This window comes from Oryzias latipes, chromosome 9 (genome assembly GCF_053564925.1).
Source record: "Oryzias latipes strain Hd-rR chromosome 9, Olatipes_Hd-rR_3.1".
NCBI classification, from domain to species: Eukaryota; Metazoa; Chordata; class Actinopteri; order Beloniformes; family Adrianichthyidae; genus Oryzias; species Oryzias latipes.
This window is the reverse complement of record NC_136245.1, coordinates 528,390-542,379: the sequence shown is the minus strand read 5'-3', so window position 1 is coordinate 542,379 and position 13,990 is coordinate 528,390. Positions and strand designations below refer to the sequence as shown.

The 13,990-nt window shown below is 47.2% G+C and overlaps 1 protein-coding gene across 2 annotated transcripts in view; it reads right to left on the bottom strand.

Moving 5' to 3' along the window:
- The window catches only part of fras1 (Fraser extracellular matrix complex subunit 1), a 144,409-nt gene that overhangs the window by 62,354 nt on the left and 68,065 nt on the right, over positions 1 to 13,990 (bottom strand). For both annotated transcript variants that reach the window (XM_023958905.2, XM_023958906.2), the window contains exons 19-27: positions 13,422 to 13,568; positions 12,704 to 12,859; positions 11,540 to 11,686; positions 11,277 to 11,423; positions 8,487 to 8,627; positions 8,149 to 8,289; positions 7,327 to 7,467; positions 6,059 to 6,332; positions 2,690 to 2,774 (exon numbers count right to left, since the gene is read on the bottom strand). In XM_023958905.2, coding sequence (XP_023814673.1) covers positions 2,690 to 2,774; positions 6,059 to 6,332; positions 7,327 to 7,467; positions 8,149 to 8,289; positions 8,487 to 8,627; positions 11,277 to 11,423; positions 11,540 to 11,686; positions 12,704 to 12,859; positions 13,422 to 13,568 — 1,379 coding nt within the window. The remainder of the gene's footprint in view (positions 1 to 2,689; positions 2,775 to 6,058; positions 6,333 to 7,326; positions 7,468 to 8,148; positions 8,290 to 8,486; positions 8,628 to 11,276; positions 11,424 to 11,539; positions 11,687 to 12,703; positions 12,860 to 13,421; positions 13,569 to 13,990) is intronic.

Sequence of the window (13,990 nt, the reverse complement as noted above, 5' to 3'; positions counted from 1 at the left end):
GATGTACTATGGGGTGTACTATGAGATGTACTATGGGATGTACTATGAGATGTACCATGGGATGTACTATGGGATGTACTATGGGATGTACTATGAGATGTACTATTGGACGTACTATGGGATGTAATATGAGATGTACTATGGGATGTACTATGGGATGTACTATGGGATGTACTATGAGATGTACTATGGGATGTACTATGAGAAGTACTATGGGATGTACTATGGGATGTACAAGGGGATGAACTATGGGATGTACTATGAGATGTACTATGGGATGTACTATGAGATGTACTATGGGATGTACTATGGGATGTACTATGAGATGTACTATGGGATGTACTATGGGATGTACTATGGGATGTACTATGAGATGTATTATTGGATGTACTATGGGATGTACTATGGGATGTACTATGAGATGTATTATTGGATGTACTATGAGATGTACTATGGGATGTACTATGGGATGTACTATGAGATGTACTGTGGGATGTACTATGGGATGTACTATGGGATGTATTATGAGATGTACTATGGGATGTACTAGGGGATGTACTAGGGAATGTACTATGGGATGTACTAGGGGATGTACTATGGGATGTTCTATGAGATGTACTATGGGATGTACTATGGGATGTACTATGAGATGTACTATGGGATGTACTATGGGATGTACTATGGGATGTACTATGAGATGTACTATGGGATGTACTAGGGGATGTACCATGGGGTGTACTATGAGATGTACTATGGGATGTACTATGGGGTGTACTATGAGATGTACTATGGGATGTACTATGGGATGTACTATGAGATGTACTATGGGATGTACTATGGGATGTACTATAAGATGCACTATGGGATGTACTAGGGGATGTACCATGGGGTGTACTATGAGATGTACTGTGGGATGTACTATGGGGTGTACTATGAGATGTATTATGGGATGTACTATGGGATGTACTATGAGATGTACTATGGGATGTACTAGGGGATGTACCATGGGGTGTACTATGAGATGTACTATGGGATGTACTATGGGGTGTACTATGAGATGTACTATGGGATGTACTATGGGATGTACTATGAGATGTACTATGGGCTGTACTATGGGATGTACTATGGGATGTACTATGGGATGTACTATGAGATATACTTTGGGATGTACTATGGGATGTACTATGGGGTGTACTATGAGATGTACTATGGGATGTACTATGAGATGTACTATGGGATGTACTAGGGGATGTACCATGGGGTGTACTATGAGATGTACTATGGGATGTACTATGAGATGTACTATGGGATGTACTAGGGGATGTACTATGGGATGTACTATGAGATGTACTATGGGCTGTACTACGGGATGTACTATGGGATGTACTATGGGATGTACTATGAGATATACTTTGGGATGTACTATGGGATGTACTATGGGATGTACTATGAGATATACTTTGGGATGTACTATGGGATGTACTATGAGATATACTTTGGGATGTACTATGGGATGTACTATGGGATGTACTATGAGATGTACTATGGGCTGTACTACGGGATGTACTATGGGATGTACTATGGGATGTACTATGGGGTGTACTATGAGATGTACTATGGGCTGTACTATGGGGTGTACTATGAGATGTACTATGGGCTGTACTACGGGATGTACTATGGGATGTACTATGGGATGTACTATGAGATATACTTTGGGATGTACTATGGGATGTACTATGGGATGTACTATGAGATATACTTTGGGATGTACTATGGGATTCCATGCCCTTGTTTTGGCTGAGAACACGTCTATTCACGCCTTTTAGGCAGATGACGTTTGATGACAGGCGGGTGGTCCCACCCCTGCACACTGGGGTGCCAGACACATATGGTCAGTGCCATCCTCCCCCTCTCGGTTGGCTTAACTGTTCTTCTTGTCGCTGACTGTCGTCTTTTCGGCCACAGTGTCTTCCCACAGACTTTGGGGTCGCTGCTTGTTGCCCCTGTGAGGCCCAGGAAAGCGCCGCAGCAGGGGTCTTCTGTTTGCCCCCGTTCTCAGGACTGCGGTCTGTCTTAATGCGAGGAGGTGCAGCACCAAGCCTGTCCCTCTGTCCACGCTCCAGGAGTGTTGATGGAGCCCGATGCCTGCGAGTCGTCTTTTCTCGTGCCACTCGACTTTGGAAAGGTGTGTAAAATTTGGGGAAACGACCAGAAACTTCTGCTGTCGGGGTTCCCAGGATGATTCGGCGTTCCGATCCTTGTGCTGCTGCGAGGCAGGGACGCTGGAAGTGAAGTGGCCCCCTCCCCACTCCCGCAACAGCATCACCCAAACGTCATAAGTGTGTCGAGTTTATATTACTTCACAACACACTTAACACACACACGACAATCGTTCCATCCATTTTCATGACCTGTGCGGGTCAACACCTGTACAGGTCATGTGACTAAGGCTTTAAAGAGAGTTTTATTCAAGTTAGCAGGTCCAGCGACATATATGTTCTCAAAAATGCATTTGACATGTGAGGGTGTGAGTCTGCAGACACGAAACAACACAACTGAACTAATCCTGAGGTTTACATGTAACTTTAGTAACAGACCAAGTTTCCAGCAACAACCATGAAGCTAACATGTCAAACAGCGGCTGGAGCGCCCCCTGGTGTGGAACAAAGAGCATCTGAGCAAAGAGTACCTGCATCGACACGGCTTGAACTGGAATGGTTGCCAGCTGAGGGAACATCTGGGGAGCAGCAACACGTAAGGAGAACTCACCAGTCCTACACAGACAAACACAAAGTGAAGACAAGGTTACACAGCAGGTCCTGAACACGTCCCTGAAAGTCATGACGGGGCTGCAGGCCCAGAGAGGACGAAGACACACCCACAAACACACATCTGCACTCACTCATTACCCACAAGGCCCTCTGTCGCCTTAACATTATCAGAAGGGTATTGGCCACACCCCCCAGGAGACAGAGGAAGAACACCAGACTAAGTTTATCAGGTGACTGACAGGAAACAAGCGTGATAGCGCCCCCTACTGAGGTCATTCCGGACCTCCCACAAATCCAGACAGTTTGCCTGCATACAACTGTCTGCGTGGAAAATAACAGGCATTTTTCTTTCTGGAATCTTTTTTGTACGTTATTAAAAAAACCATGAAGGTTCACCCGCGTTCAGCTTTGAGCTTTGGATCCGTTTCTACGGAATTCTGCTTTCAGTGCAGACAACAGTCCACCTTGCAGTTTTTAATCTTAAAAACTTTGATTGATCTCTTTATTACATCAAGGAGTAAAAAGACGTGTTTCTAAAGACAAGATTACAGGACTGGGGTCAAGTCCAAAAGTAGCTGAGAATCGGCCATCAGGTTGTGGAAGGCAGCAAAAAATAGCAAATGTGTTGAGTTTGTCCACACGACTTATTTCAGAAATAGTCAGACATTACTGTTTCCCTTTAGGGTTGGAGGTTTTACCATAGGACCCGACATCCAGAGTTTTGCCAAGAACAGACCGGTTGTGGTTATACCAGACTAATGCTCTTCCTTAATGCAGAGGTACTGTCAATGTTTAGAGCTGTGACGGTGTGGGATTTTTGATCACCGCAGTGATGAACCAGCAGGGGGCGCAGTGTCGCAGTTAAATACCACCAAATCCTGTGTAATCACCAAGTTATCATTCTGTCTGCTTTCATGTGTGTGTAATGTTATTTTGGGCACTTTGAGAGGTCAGAGGTCAGATAAAGGTCTCATTTCTAAAGACAGGGTCAGAAGCACAAAAATGTCTCTATTGACCAAACTGATTATTGACTAAAGAAGTGCTGAAAGTGTCATTTTCACCTTTTCTATCCCGATAGAAGCTTTCGTAAAACAGGCTGAGCTTTCAAACGGCAGATTTAGGACATTTGAGGGTAAAAATGTCCAAAACATCAAAACTTTGAGGAGAAATCTTTGTGAAAAGGAAAGTTCTGTAAAGCTCAAAGGGATCGGTCTTTCCACATTAAAAATACTGTTTTTTTGATAAATGCAGAAAGGGATCAGAACCACACTGATGATCATTATGGGATGTTTTATTGACAGGAAAATTCAAACTCGTGCGTCTGGTGTTTAAATGTTCAAATACTACAAATAATGATCACACACTATCTGCTTGACAGGTTGGGGCTCCTGTTGCTGCTCCGGTTACGACATACGGACCATCAGCAGCCATAGAGAATCTCATTAAAGTACCACTAGGAAATCTGAAATATATCCTGAGAAGAAGAGGTGAAGGAGCTCCTAAAGCAGTTTAATGGCTGGATTATTGCACAAAGGCTGTTATCACGGTGTTCTAAAGATGAAGACAAAGGCAGCCTGTGGATCTGCATTAACTCGTGTCAGCTGGCTTTTCCCTTTAACCTTCAGCACTGACACTGTCCTGTCAAACAGGAAACAGGAAATGGGTTTTACTGGAGATGTTGAATCCGTCCAGCATGTGTTAGTCTAGCTTCTTCACTGTGGGTCACAGGAACGGCCACAGCTCAGAAAGCTATGATCTGACCCCTACAGCATGGATGTAGAAGCCGTGCAGACGCAGACGCAGACGCAGACGCAGACACAGATCTGCTGGACACTGTTGGCTGGGATTTGGATAAGAGAGGAAACTCTGAATGGCAAAGCTCTGCCATTATGATGATTATGTTTTCTAAAAATGGGCCAAAGGCTCAAGTCCTAAAACACTGACGAGCTTTAGCAGATGTTCAGTGTGAGACGAATCAGCTTCAAACGCTGTTCTGAAGGTGGCACCAACACATTTCAATCACTCTGCTTCAGGACGCATGACAGGGACTCCACAGGCTCAGTATCCCTTACCCATCAGAACTGCCTTACACTTCAGACACGAAGGATCACTGTCACTACCTAAAGACTATGGAAGACCCACGCCATCAAAATGCTGTTTTTGGTGTTTTTAACATGTTCTGGTAGCATTTCCTCAGGATGGAGGACATCGATTCAAAAAGAGACTAAGACTGTGTTTCTATTTCTTAATTCAAATGGTGGTGAATCAGGGACAGAAAACCAAAATGCTGTTTGAAGCCTGTAGCAGTGATGGAGGAGCTGCAGTCTCCAAGCTCCGCCCCTTTCTGCTGCAGACACACAGATCCATGGACGTCTCTGTTTTCCTGGTCTGAGCTGGAATCTGGATCAGATCTGGACAGATCTGATGTTGTTAGGGGGTGTAAGGGGCTGTAAGCTAGCAGGAGACAATGTAACCAAAGGGATGACGGGAAATGAGTGAAGGCTTACCAGCAGTCCCGCCTACAACTCAGAGGTGAATTTCTGATCCACGCCTGCTGATCTGCAGAAACTATGTCCTAGAAAACCACACAGCTTTTTTTTCTATTTTGCCTAAAAGCTGACCAATCAGAAATAAAAGACCACTGGGGCGCAGAGGTTACGTCAGACGATGATCAGAGCGGGTCTGTCAGTCTTTGCTTCATTGCCCGTGTGTTTGAACTCCTTTGACCTCTGTTTAGTTTCTCTGCAGCCCTGGGGGGTCAGGAAGACCCGGACTCTCTTTGCTGAGTCTGTCTCTTGGAGTTCTACTCCTAACAAAGGGTTATGAGAGGTCAACCTGCATTCCCCCCCCCCCCCCCCCCCCCCACACACACACACACCATCCTAAATTTGAAAAACACGGCGGTAATACGCAGATTTAATCCTATTGGAGGACTTGCCTTTGTCTGCCTCTTACTGTGATTGTTTCAAACTGCACAACTGTTTCTGAACAGAGACGGATCCACACCACTGTGATGGATCAGAGCTCACAGACAGAAGCACAGAGAGGGGGGAGGACATTTTTACCAGCATTATTTCACTTCCATCTCATTTTCTTTATTTACTGCCAAACAATGTGGTTCCTAATAATCAAATAGAAAGCAGCAGCTGCTTTTCCATAACTATCTACATTCTGAACATTAAAGACGTTTTAGCATCAAATAAACTCAGAGATAAATAAAAAGTCTCAAATGTTTGATGAAGGTCAGAGAAAGAATCTGAACAATGAAACGCCATGAACTCACTGACCGGGCCTCGTCTCTGTGGTGTCGGAACCGGACCCGTCCCAGTCTGAGCTGTGTCCATGTGAAGGTGTCGTCCCTCTTCAGGTCACGCCCCCTCGCCCCCACCTCCTCCATGAACAGGCGTCCGTTTGTCGGAGGGTCAGCGAGCTGCAGGACCAGCCGCTCCAAACCAACACCCGCCCCCCTCACCGGCAGCAGGCTGGGCAGCAGCGCGGCCCCCCCGTCCAGGGGAACCAGCAGGGAACCGTTCACTCGGAGGACGGGGCCGTGGTCGTTCCCTGAGGGGAGGAGCAACGACAGTCTTCAGGGGGGGGGGGTGTAGACACACACACCACATAAATACTGATATCATATCAAACCACAGAGGAAGTCATGTTCAAGAGAAGATAGAGAGATAAATGGAGTACAGCCAACGTCCATCATTGCACAGGTCCAGGAGCAGATTTCATGGTTCCTACAGTTTTTTAGTCTTGTTTCAAATATTTATCATCATGTTTCCCTGCTTTGCTTGACCTGGCCTAACATTTGCCTGAAGAGAACGGATCAAACAAACCAGAATCTATATCCATATATCTGATCAACCAGTCGACTTGACGGGTTTGTTCCCTCCTTCCCAGCATTCAATGGCTGCCAGCCCCCACCAAGAGCAGTCAGCCTCCACACCTGATCCTGCAGCCTCTGTGAGGGGCTGCCATCATGAGGGAGGCTAACTGCAGATGGGATGCTGCCCGGGTACCAGCTGGGAGACAGAGTGGCTTTCTTCCACTGACGGGCCCCTGAAGGTGCAACGCATGACTGACGTCAAGTGGAGCATGACGGTGCAAAGTTGCCTTTCTCTGCTCCAGAATTCACTGGATTCATTGCAGCACTGCAGAACGTCAGCACTGGTGCCAAAGATCAGCGTTTAAAGGTTCGGCTGCTGGATTCTGCCGCTCAGACGGTCAGAGTGAATCTGGAAGCTTCAATCAGCCAGAAGAAAAGCAGGAATTTGGCCGTCAGCTTCAGCAGTACATTAACATTTTAAAGCCTCTACACACTCATGAGGGATTTCACTGAGGGCTTAACCACTTTGAACTTTGCTAACCACCCCGTTGCCAAGCAACAAGCTGTGGATTTCATGTGGCGTCTTCAGGTCACATGCATCTTTTCGGATGCATCCACCTAACATTCATGTGCACAGATGCTTGTCGGACACAGAAAACTGTAAATGTGAACGTTTGTTTGACACAGTCAGCGAGAAAAGGATGATGAGGATGAAGACGTGAAGCTCACCACGGCACACTCTGGTCCTGGGGTCAGGAGAATATCCACTTCCACAGTCGGGGGTGCAATACCCTTCCATGAGGAACATGTGATGGGCACACGCTGTGCAGCGGCCGGCCCCGTCACACAGCACACAGTCCGGTGAGCAGGCTGACGGGATGAGAACATACAGCCTCTTCATTCCTTTCACCAGAAAGTTTTATTTTTGTTTTCATGAAGAAGTCTAAAAATGGGCCAACTGGGACAATGAGTCAGCAGTTTTCCCACTCTGAAGATTTTCTTAAAGAATAAAAACAGGCATAAGTCCAACAGACCCTCCTTGGAAGCCAAAGGAAGCATTTCTTCAGGTTTTCCTCATTTTCTCTGGACTCAGCTGTTTGCAGCGCTTGAGCCTTGACTGAAGAGTCTGGACCTGACTGACTGTGGTTGGAGCTGCCATTTTACATGTTAGGACTTTTTCAGGATCGCTTGAACTCTACACTCAACATAGTCCACCTGAAGGGCTCATGTTTGGATCAGCCAAACGTCTTCATCACCCACGCCGTGGCCCTGGTCAGTTAGATCATGAAAACATCCTTAAAGCTGGGAGTTTTTAGAGGAAAGAAGTCCAGCAAAGGGACAAAACCTCATAAACTGGCACAAAAAGAATTCCATATTTCACTAAACACGAGGTGAAAATGAAGAAAGAAATCCCAAAAGTTGAAGGAAGATTGGCAGCTTGAGTTGAGACACTTTTTCACGCTTACTAAACCAATTCTATTTTCTTTCATATACTTTTATAAACTGCTTTTTGTCTCCCACATGGAAGCACAAAAGCTGCTGGATTCTTACACTTGCAGACTTTTGAGGAGGGGTCCAGGAAGTGGTTCCTGCCACATTCAAGCACACACTGTCCCTGCAGGATGGCATAGGGGGGCTGGCACTGCAGACAGCGTCCGGGCCCCTGACACCGCAGACAGTGATCGTCACAGCCTGAAAGCAGCAGACACACATCCAGTCCTTCAGCCTTCACATGTGGAAAGTCTTTGTTTGCAGTCATGTCTGCGTGTTCACTCATGTTTTCTTGGGGCTCAGCTTTGACATGGATCACAAAAGTGAATTTAACAGCAGCCAGAGTAAGTCAGAGCATCATTGGAAGCAGCAGCTGCTGGGATTCCTGCTGGACTGACCCACACATCTGTCTCCATCCCGAAAAGAGCCAGAGGAGCAGGCCTGCGTGCACACTCCATCCTGCAGCACGTGGCCCTCCATGCACTGCAGGCAGTCGCTGCGCAGAGGACCTCTGCAGGCGTTGCAGCTCCAGTCGCATTCTGCAAAGACGGAAAGACAGCGGGGGGTAGGAGTGTGAGTAGAAGCAACCGGAGTCCCATTCAAAGGGACAAGAATCAGGAAGGAGTTTCACTTCCTAAATCCACGTGTTTGTTAGATTGTTGAAGACACCTGTCCATAAATGTAAATGATTTCAATCAAGAATTCAAAGTAGACAAACTTAGTTCTGGATGCAGCTGGAATAAGAAGGCGAAAGGATCCCCAAAAATGACTAATAGACATCATGAGGAACATGACACTGTGGTTCTGTGTTCACCTGCTTCAAGAAGAGAACCCAAAAGAGTCACGATTCCCCTTTTTAACAGAAAGTCTGCATCTTTTCTTGTTCTTTTCCCTGAAACGTTGATTCTTTCTCTTCCTCTCTGTAAATGTGTCTGTGAGGGAACGAGGGTTCCTCATGAAACAGAGTCAGAGGCAGCGTCCTGCAGAAGAAGTTTGTGAAAAGGTGGATCTGTGTTTTCTGGCAGATGATTGACAGCTGTTCAGAGATTTTTGAAGCAATCAAACCTTGGAGCAATTTAGAGATAATAATGGATTTATCTTTTCCAGAGGCTCAAAGCTTCCAGTGTGTCCATCAAGCATTCATACTTGCTGATGACAGAAGCCTGGCTGCTATAACAGTTGACTGGGGGAGTGGGGATCGAACTGCCGACCCTCTGATCACTGGACTCAACAGCCTGAGCCACTGCTGCCCACATCCATTAACCCAGGAAGCCTGTTTCTGGACTGTGGGTTAGGGTGGAGCCAGGAGGCCCAGACATGGACGAGGAGGACACATTAAGGCTCAGGAAGGCTCCAGGGCTTTCTGGGAGGTGAACACGCCAACCATCGCACCGCCAGGTTAGGAAGGTAGCTCCAACAGTCTCTGACCATCGGTTTTGTCTGTTTACAGGACAGAGAACAGACGAAAGCCATCAAGCCGTCCTCTGCCCTGTTTCAGCTGTGGCGTCTCTGCATGCAGAGAATGGAACAGGTGCGTCTGGATGAAGATCATCTGCTGGACAATTCAAACATGTAGTTGTAGAGTCAGATAGGTTTATTCTCTCTACGAGTTCTGGTCCATCGCCTGTCCATGCTGGGGAGGACCCCTCCTTCATGTGGACACCCCTGAGGTTTCTTCTTCATTTCCAGAATCCGTTTGTTTTTAGGAGTTTTTCCTTTAGTTTAGTTTAGAATTTTCCTATTGAATTTGATGATTTCATGTTTAGTTTACAGTTACTGGTATGAAGCTGTTGTTGTAATATTAGGCTATAGAAATACCATTGAATTGAACCAGAACAAGCACAAAATCGGCAGTTTGGGACTGAAAGACACTGGTGGATTTTAGCTTCTTTCTGAAGAATATTCTTTTAAAATCAGTTTAGCTGCTTCTTTCCATCCACACTAAACTGGAAATCAGGTTAGCCTGTGTGTAGATACACAGAAAACCCCAGATCTGACAAACAGCAGTGATCTGGCGCTTCTGGTGAGTCTGTTGCTAAACACAAAGCCCCCCCGAGTGTGCCTGCCACCCACAGACCAACAGAAGCTCCTGTGTGAAAGGCACAGCAACATTTGAGCCGCTGAAGGCAGAGAACTTTGCTGGAACGACCTCTGAGAGTTCAGAGATGGAGCAAGGCGAGAGACACGTCCCTCTGAGAAATCCAATCCACAGCAGAAGGAGGCTTTAAAGCCTCAAACGCTTCACAAAAGCACAGCGGTGGGGATCAGAACTACGTTTGGTGGAAACGGCATTAGCTCACAGAAATTCTGCTTTTCTACAGGAGAGAAGCAGTCCAGACGAGCGTTATTATCAGGAAGCAGCGTGTGCTGTTCTCTTGTCACAGATGTGATTAGATGAGCTGTGGACGTCAAAGTCATGAGAGGGTTAACGACTGATGCTTCACTGGCTCTCATCTCCCCACAAAACAGCCAAAAGTCAAACACTGAGAACAGTTTTTAGGACATGCTGAATGACACAGAGGGCTAATCTGACATAGGGGACCAAGATAGACACTTGACAATCTCCCAGACGGGTTAGCAGCATCCCAGAATGTATCTGGAGAGAAAGGCTGAGGCATGGAGCAGATGCCGATGGTGCCATTGTGCAGAGAAAAGGAGACAGAGCTATGAGTGACACTAAAGGAGCCAATAACGTCAGTGGGCCTGAAGCCTTCAGTGCAGTCAAACAGCCTCTCTTCAGACCTGCAATCCTCTACAGGAGCTGAGACGAGCTCTGACCCTCATCAACGGCTGCAGGTAATCTGCTCCTGACCCCGCCTCCATGGGGGACAGACCGGGCGGCTTTCATGAGCCTCCGGGGGCCCCTGGGGGCTCAGTAGTCTCAGCTCTCTCGGGAATCTCAGTAAATGTCTGTCATCATCACAGACTGCCTCTGTTCTGAGGCGTCGCTATCTGATGGGAGGCGGAGCTTAAGAATCTCCAGTCTGCCAAAATTCTTCAGCATCCCCACAGAGATGGGATGTTTTTAAGTAGCGTTAACCAAGTTTAGCTCTTTGTTTGCAAATCTAACGTTTTTTACTGACTGGAGGACTCAGTTAAGGTCGACTTCATGCTATTTGTGTAGTTAATGCATGTCTTGGAAAAGCTTTTACTAGTTTGAGTGGTGTTGCCATGGAGACGGACCCTACCTTGGCAGGCGCGGGTGGTGGTGTTGAGGTAGTACTGATGGGCACAGCTGTCATACTGGCATTCCCCAAACATCAGCACCTTTGCAGGGTCACGGCAGGACGTACAGACTCCGCCCATGTCACATGACAGACACTGGCTGTCACATGCTGCACAGTAAAACACAGTCAGACGATGACTTTCACACATCTGCTCTGTATGATTCACGTCTTTCTCATTCCACAGACTGAACACATCACCTCAGACCTCACAGTCCTCATCTTACCCTGGCAGGTCCCATGACCATTGTCATAGTAGCCCACAGGGCATTTGGGAGCACAGAGACCCGAGGGCAACAGAACTTTGTCAGGGGGACAGGAAGTACAAGAGAGAGGCCCCGCCCCATTGCAGGTCTCACATGAGGAGTGACATTCTGAAAAGAAGACAGATTTTTGTCAGCCAGAGAAAGAGTTAGGAGATGAACTAACAATGAAACAACAAATGAGTTCAAATTATGAAAATGAACGGATTTTCATCAGGGCATCTTTTTCAGATCCTACAGAGTTTGTCGTTATTTTGGTTCACAATCAAATCCAGGTCTTCAATTAGGCCAAAATAGATCAAGAAGCTCCTGACCGTGCTTTCAACCAAGGATTCTTAACCATAGGGCCGCGGCCCTTGAGCGCTGAGTAGTGGGGCGCAAAAAAGACATCAGTTCTGAGTCTGTGGGCCGCAAGGGCCCCGAGGGCCCCGACAAGAGGGCTCCGAGGGCCACGACAAGAGGGCCCCGAGGGCCACGACAAGAGGGCCCCGAGGGCCACGACAAGAGGGCACCGAGGGCCACGACAAGAGGGCACCGAGGGCCAGGAGGGCCCCGACAAGAGGGCCACGACAAGAGGACCCCGAGGGCCCCGGGACCTGAATGCAGATTCCACATCCAGTACAAAAATTAAGATTGCTAATTTGTTAAGGTTTTCAATAGTTATAAGGTCATATTTTAATTAGCACTTTATTTAAATGTCATTTACAGTTTATTTCATTTGAAACTTTTATTTAAAGAATGCTTGTTCTATTACCACAAAATTTTGTTTATCAAAATGCCTTGTGCCTTATGCCAATGTGTGTTAAGCATGACGACCCTGCTTTACCTGTTCTGTGTGAAAATAAATGTCCTTGATGATCACACTCTATCAAATGTTTTCCCCACATGGTTTTACTTTGATAGACCATAAGAGGACCTGCTTTAACTATTAAATACAAATCCAACAAGATGCAGATCAGTTTATATCAACATGTTAATATTTGAATAGGCCCCCAGTCCCTTTGTACTGGGAGAATTGGGCCCCGGTGTCCAAAAGGTAATGAACCTCTGCTTTAGAAGAAATACTGTTTGACATTCAGCTTTCTGACCCACTGCAGCTTAAAGAAGGCAGGAGAAAAAAGGCCTCACCCATGCAGGCTCCACGGAGGCCGAAGCGACCCGCCGGACAGCGGGAGACGCAGTGATCCCCCAGCAGCCAATCTCCGTCTGCCGAGCACCACAGACAGACGCTGCCGACACCGGTCTGCAGGTCTGCCGTGCAGCGCTGGCAGTCTGAGCTGCAGCCTGAGGGACAACACACAAACACACAAACACACAAAAGCTTCAGACCTACAAAGGATTTGATCACAACGGAGCTGCTGAGCTGCCTTGACTGGACCCTAAAGGAACATTTCCCTATGAAATGGACCAAGCAGAGGGATGACATTCACACACACACACACACACACACACCGAGACCACTTCCAAAGATGGATCCCAGAGCGGGTCCCTTTCCCGACCAGGGTCTGCTCTGGGTGGGTGAAGTGTCTTGCCCAAGGACACAACGACAATTGAATGGGGGTACCGGGATTGAACCGCCGACCCTTCAATCATTGGACGACCCGCTCAACCACCTGAGCCACTGCCGGCTAGACGGTTTCAGTCTTTAAAGTGGCTGACACAGATCTTTCTATCCTGTTTAGGTGATGTGAGTGTGAACGATGTGTCACAGTTAAGGAGAAGAGTGAAGCCAGTCTCTGCAAGACTCCGTGTTGCCTTCACAGTTATTCCTGGCTGCTGGGAACACGCAGTCAAATGAAGGTATGTGGACCATCCACAGACTGACATTACCCCCAGAAAGACTTACTGCGGCACTCCCCACTGCTGGGATCCAGGAAAAGCCCCTCCTGGCAGCTGGTTCTGCAGTAGCCGCTGTGCAGGGAGGTCAGTGGAGCGCAGGAAATGCAGTCGGCCTGGGACGGACCGGAGCATGTCTGACAGGACGGATGGCACGCTGGGAGACAAGAGGACCAACGGAAAGACACATTAACCTCATATTAAAGCATGTCTATGAAGACTCTCATTCATCCGGGTTGATTCCATCATAGTAGTAGGTTTAGGGGATGCCATCTGGACTTAGTTTTAAAGTTAGAAGACGTTTCTTATCCAAAAGGCTTTGTCAATTCTGAATTAGCTGGTAAAAGAGCTGGTAGATATGCGCTCATGGGGGAGGAGTCAGACCTGAAACTGGATGATATTGTCAACTTAGCCTACATGGTTTCGGGTCGTTAAGAGTCCTTTGTCCTCAGCTGGGGGTTGGGGAGCCAGTGACTCGCTCCCCAAACTGGTCATCTCTTTCAGCTGTTAACGATCCAGGTGGAACTGGTTCTGTTTGTTTAGGTTTCAGAACACTGCTGTAGATGGATGGAAGAATAA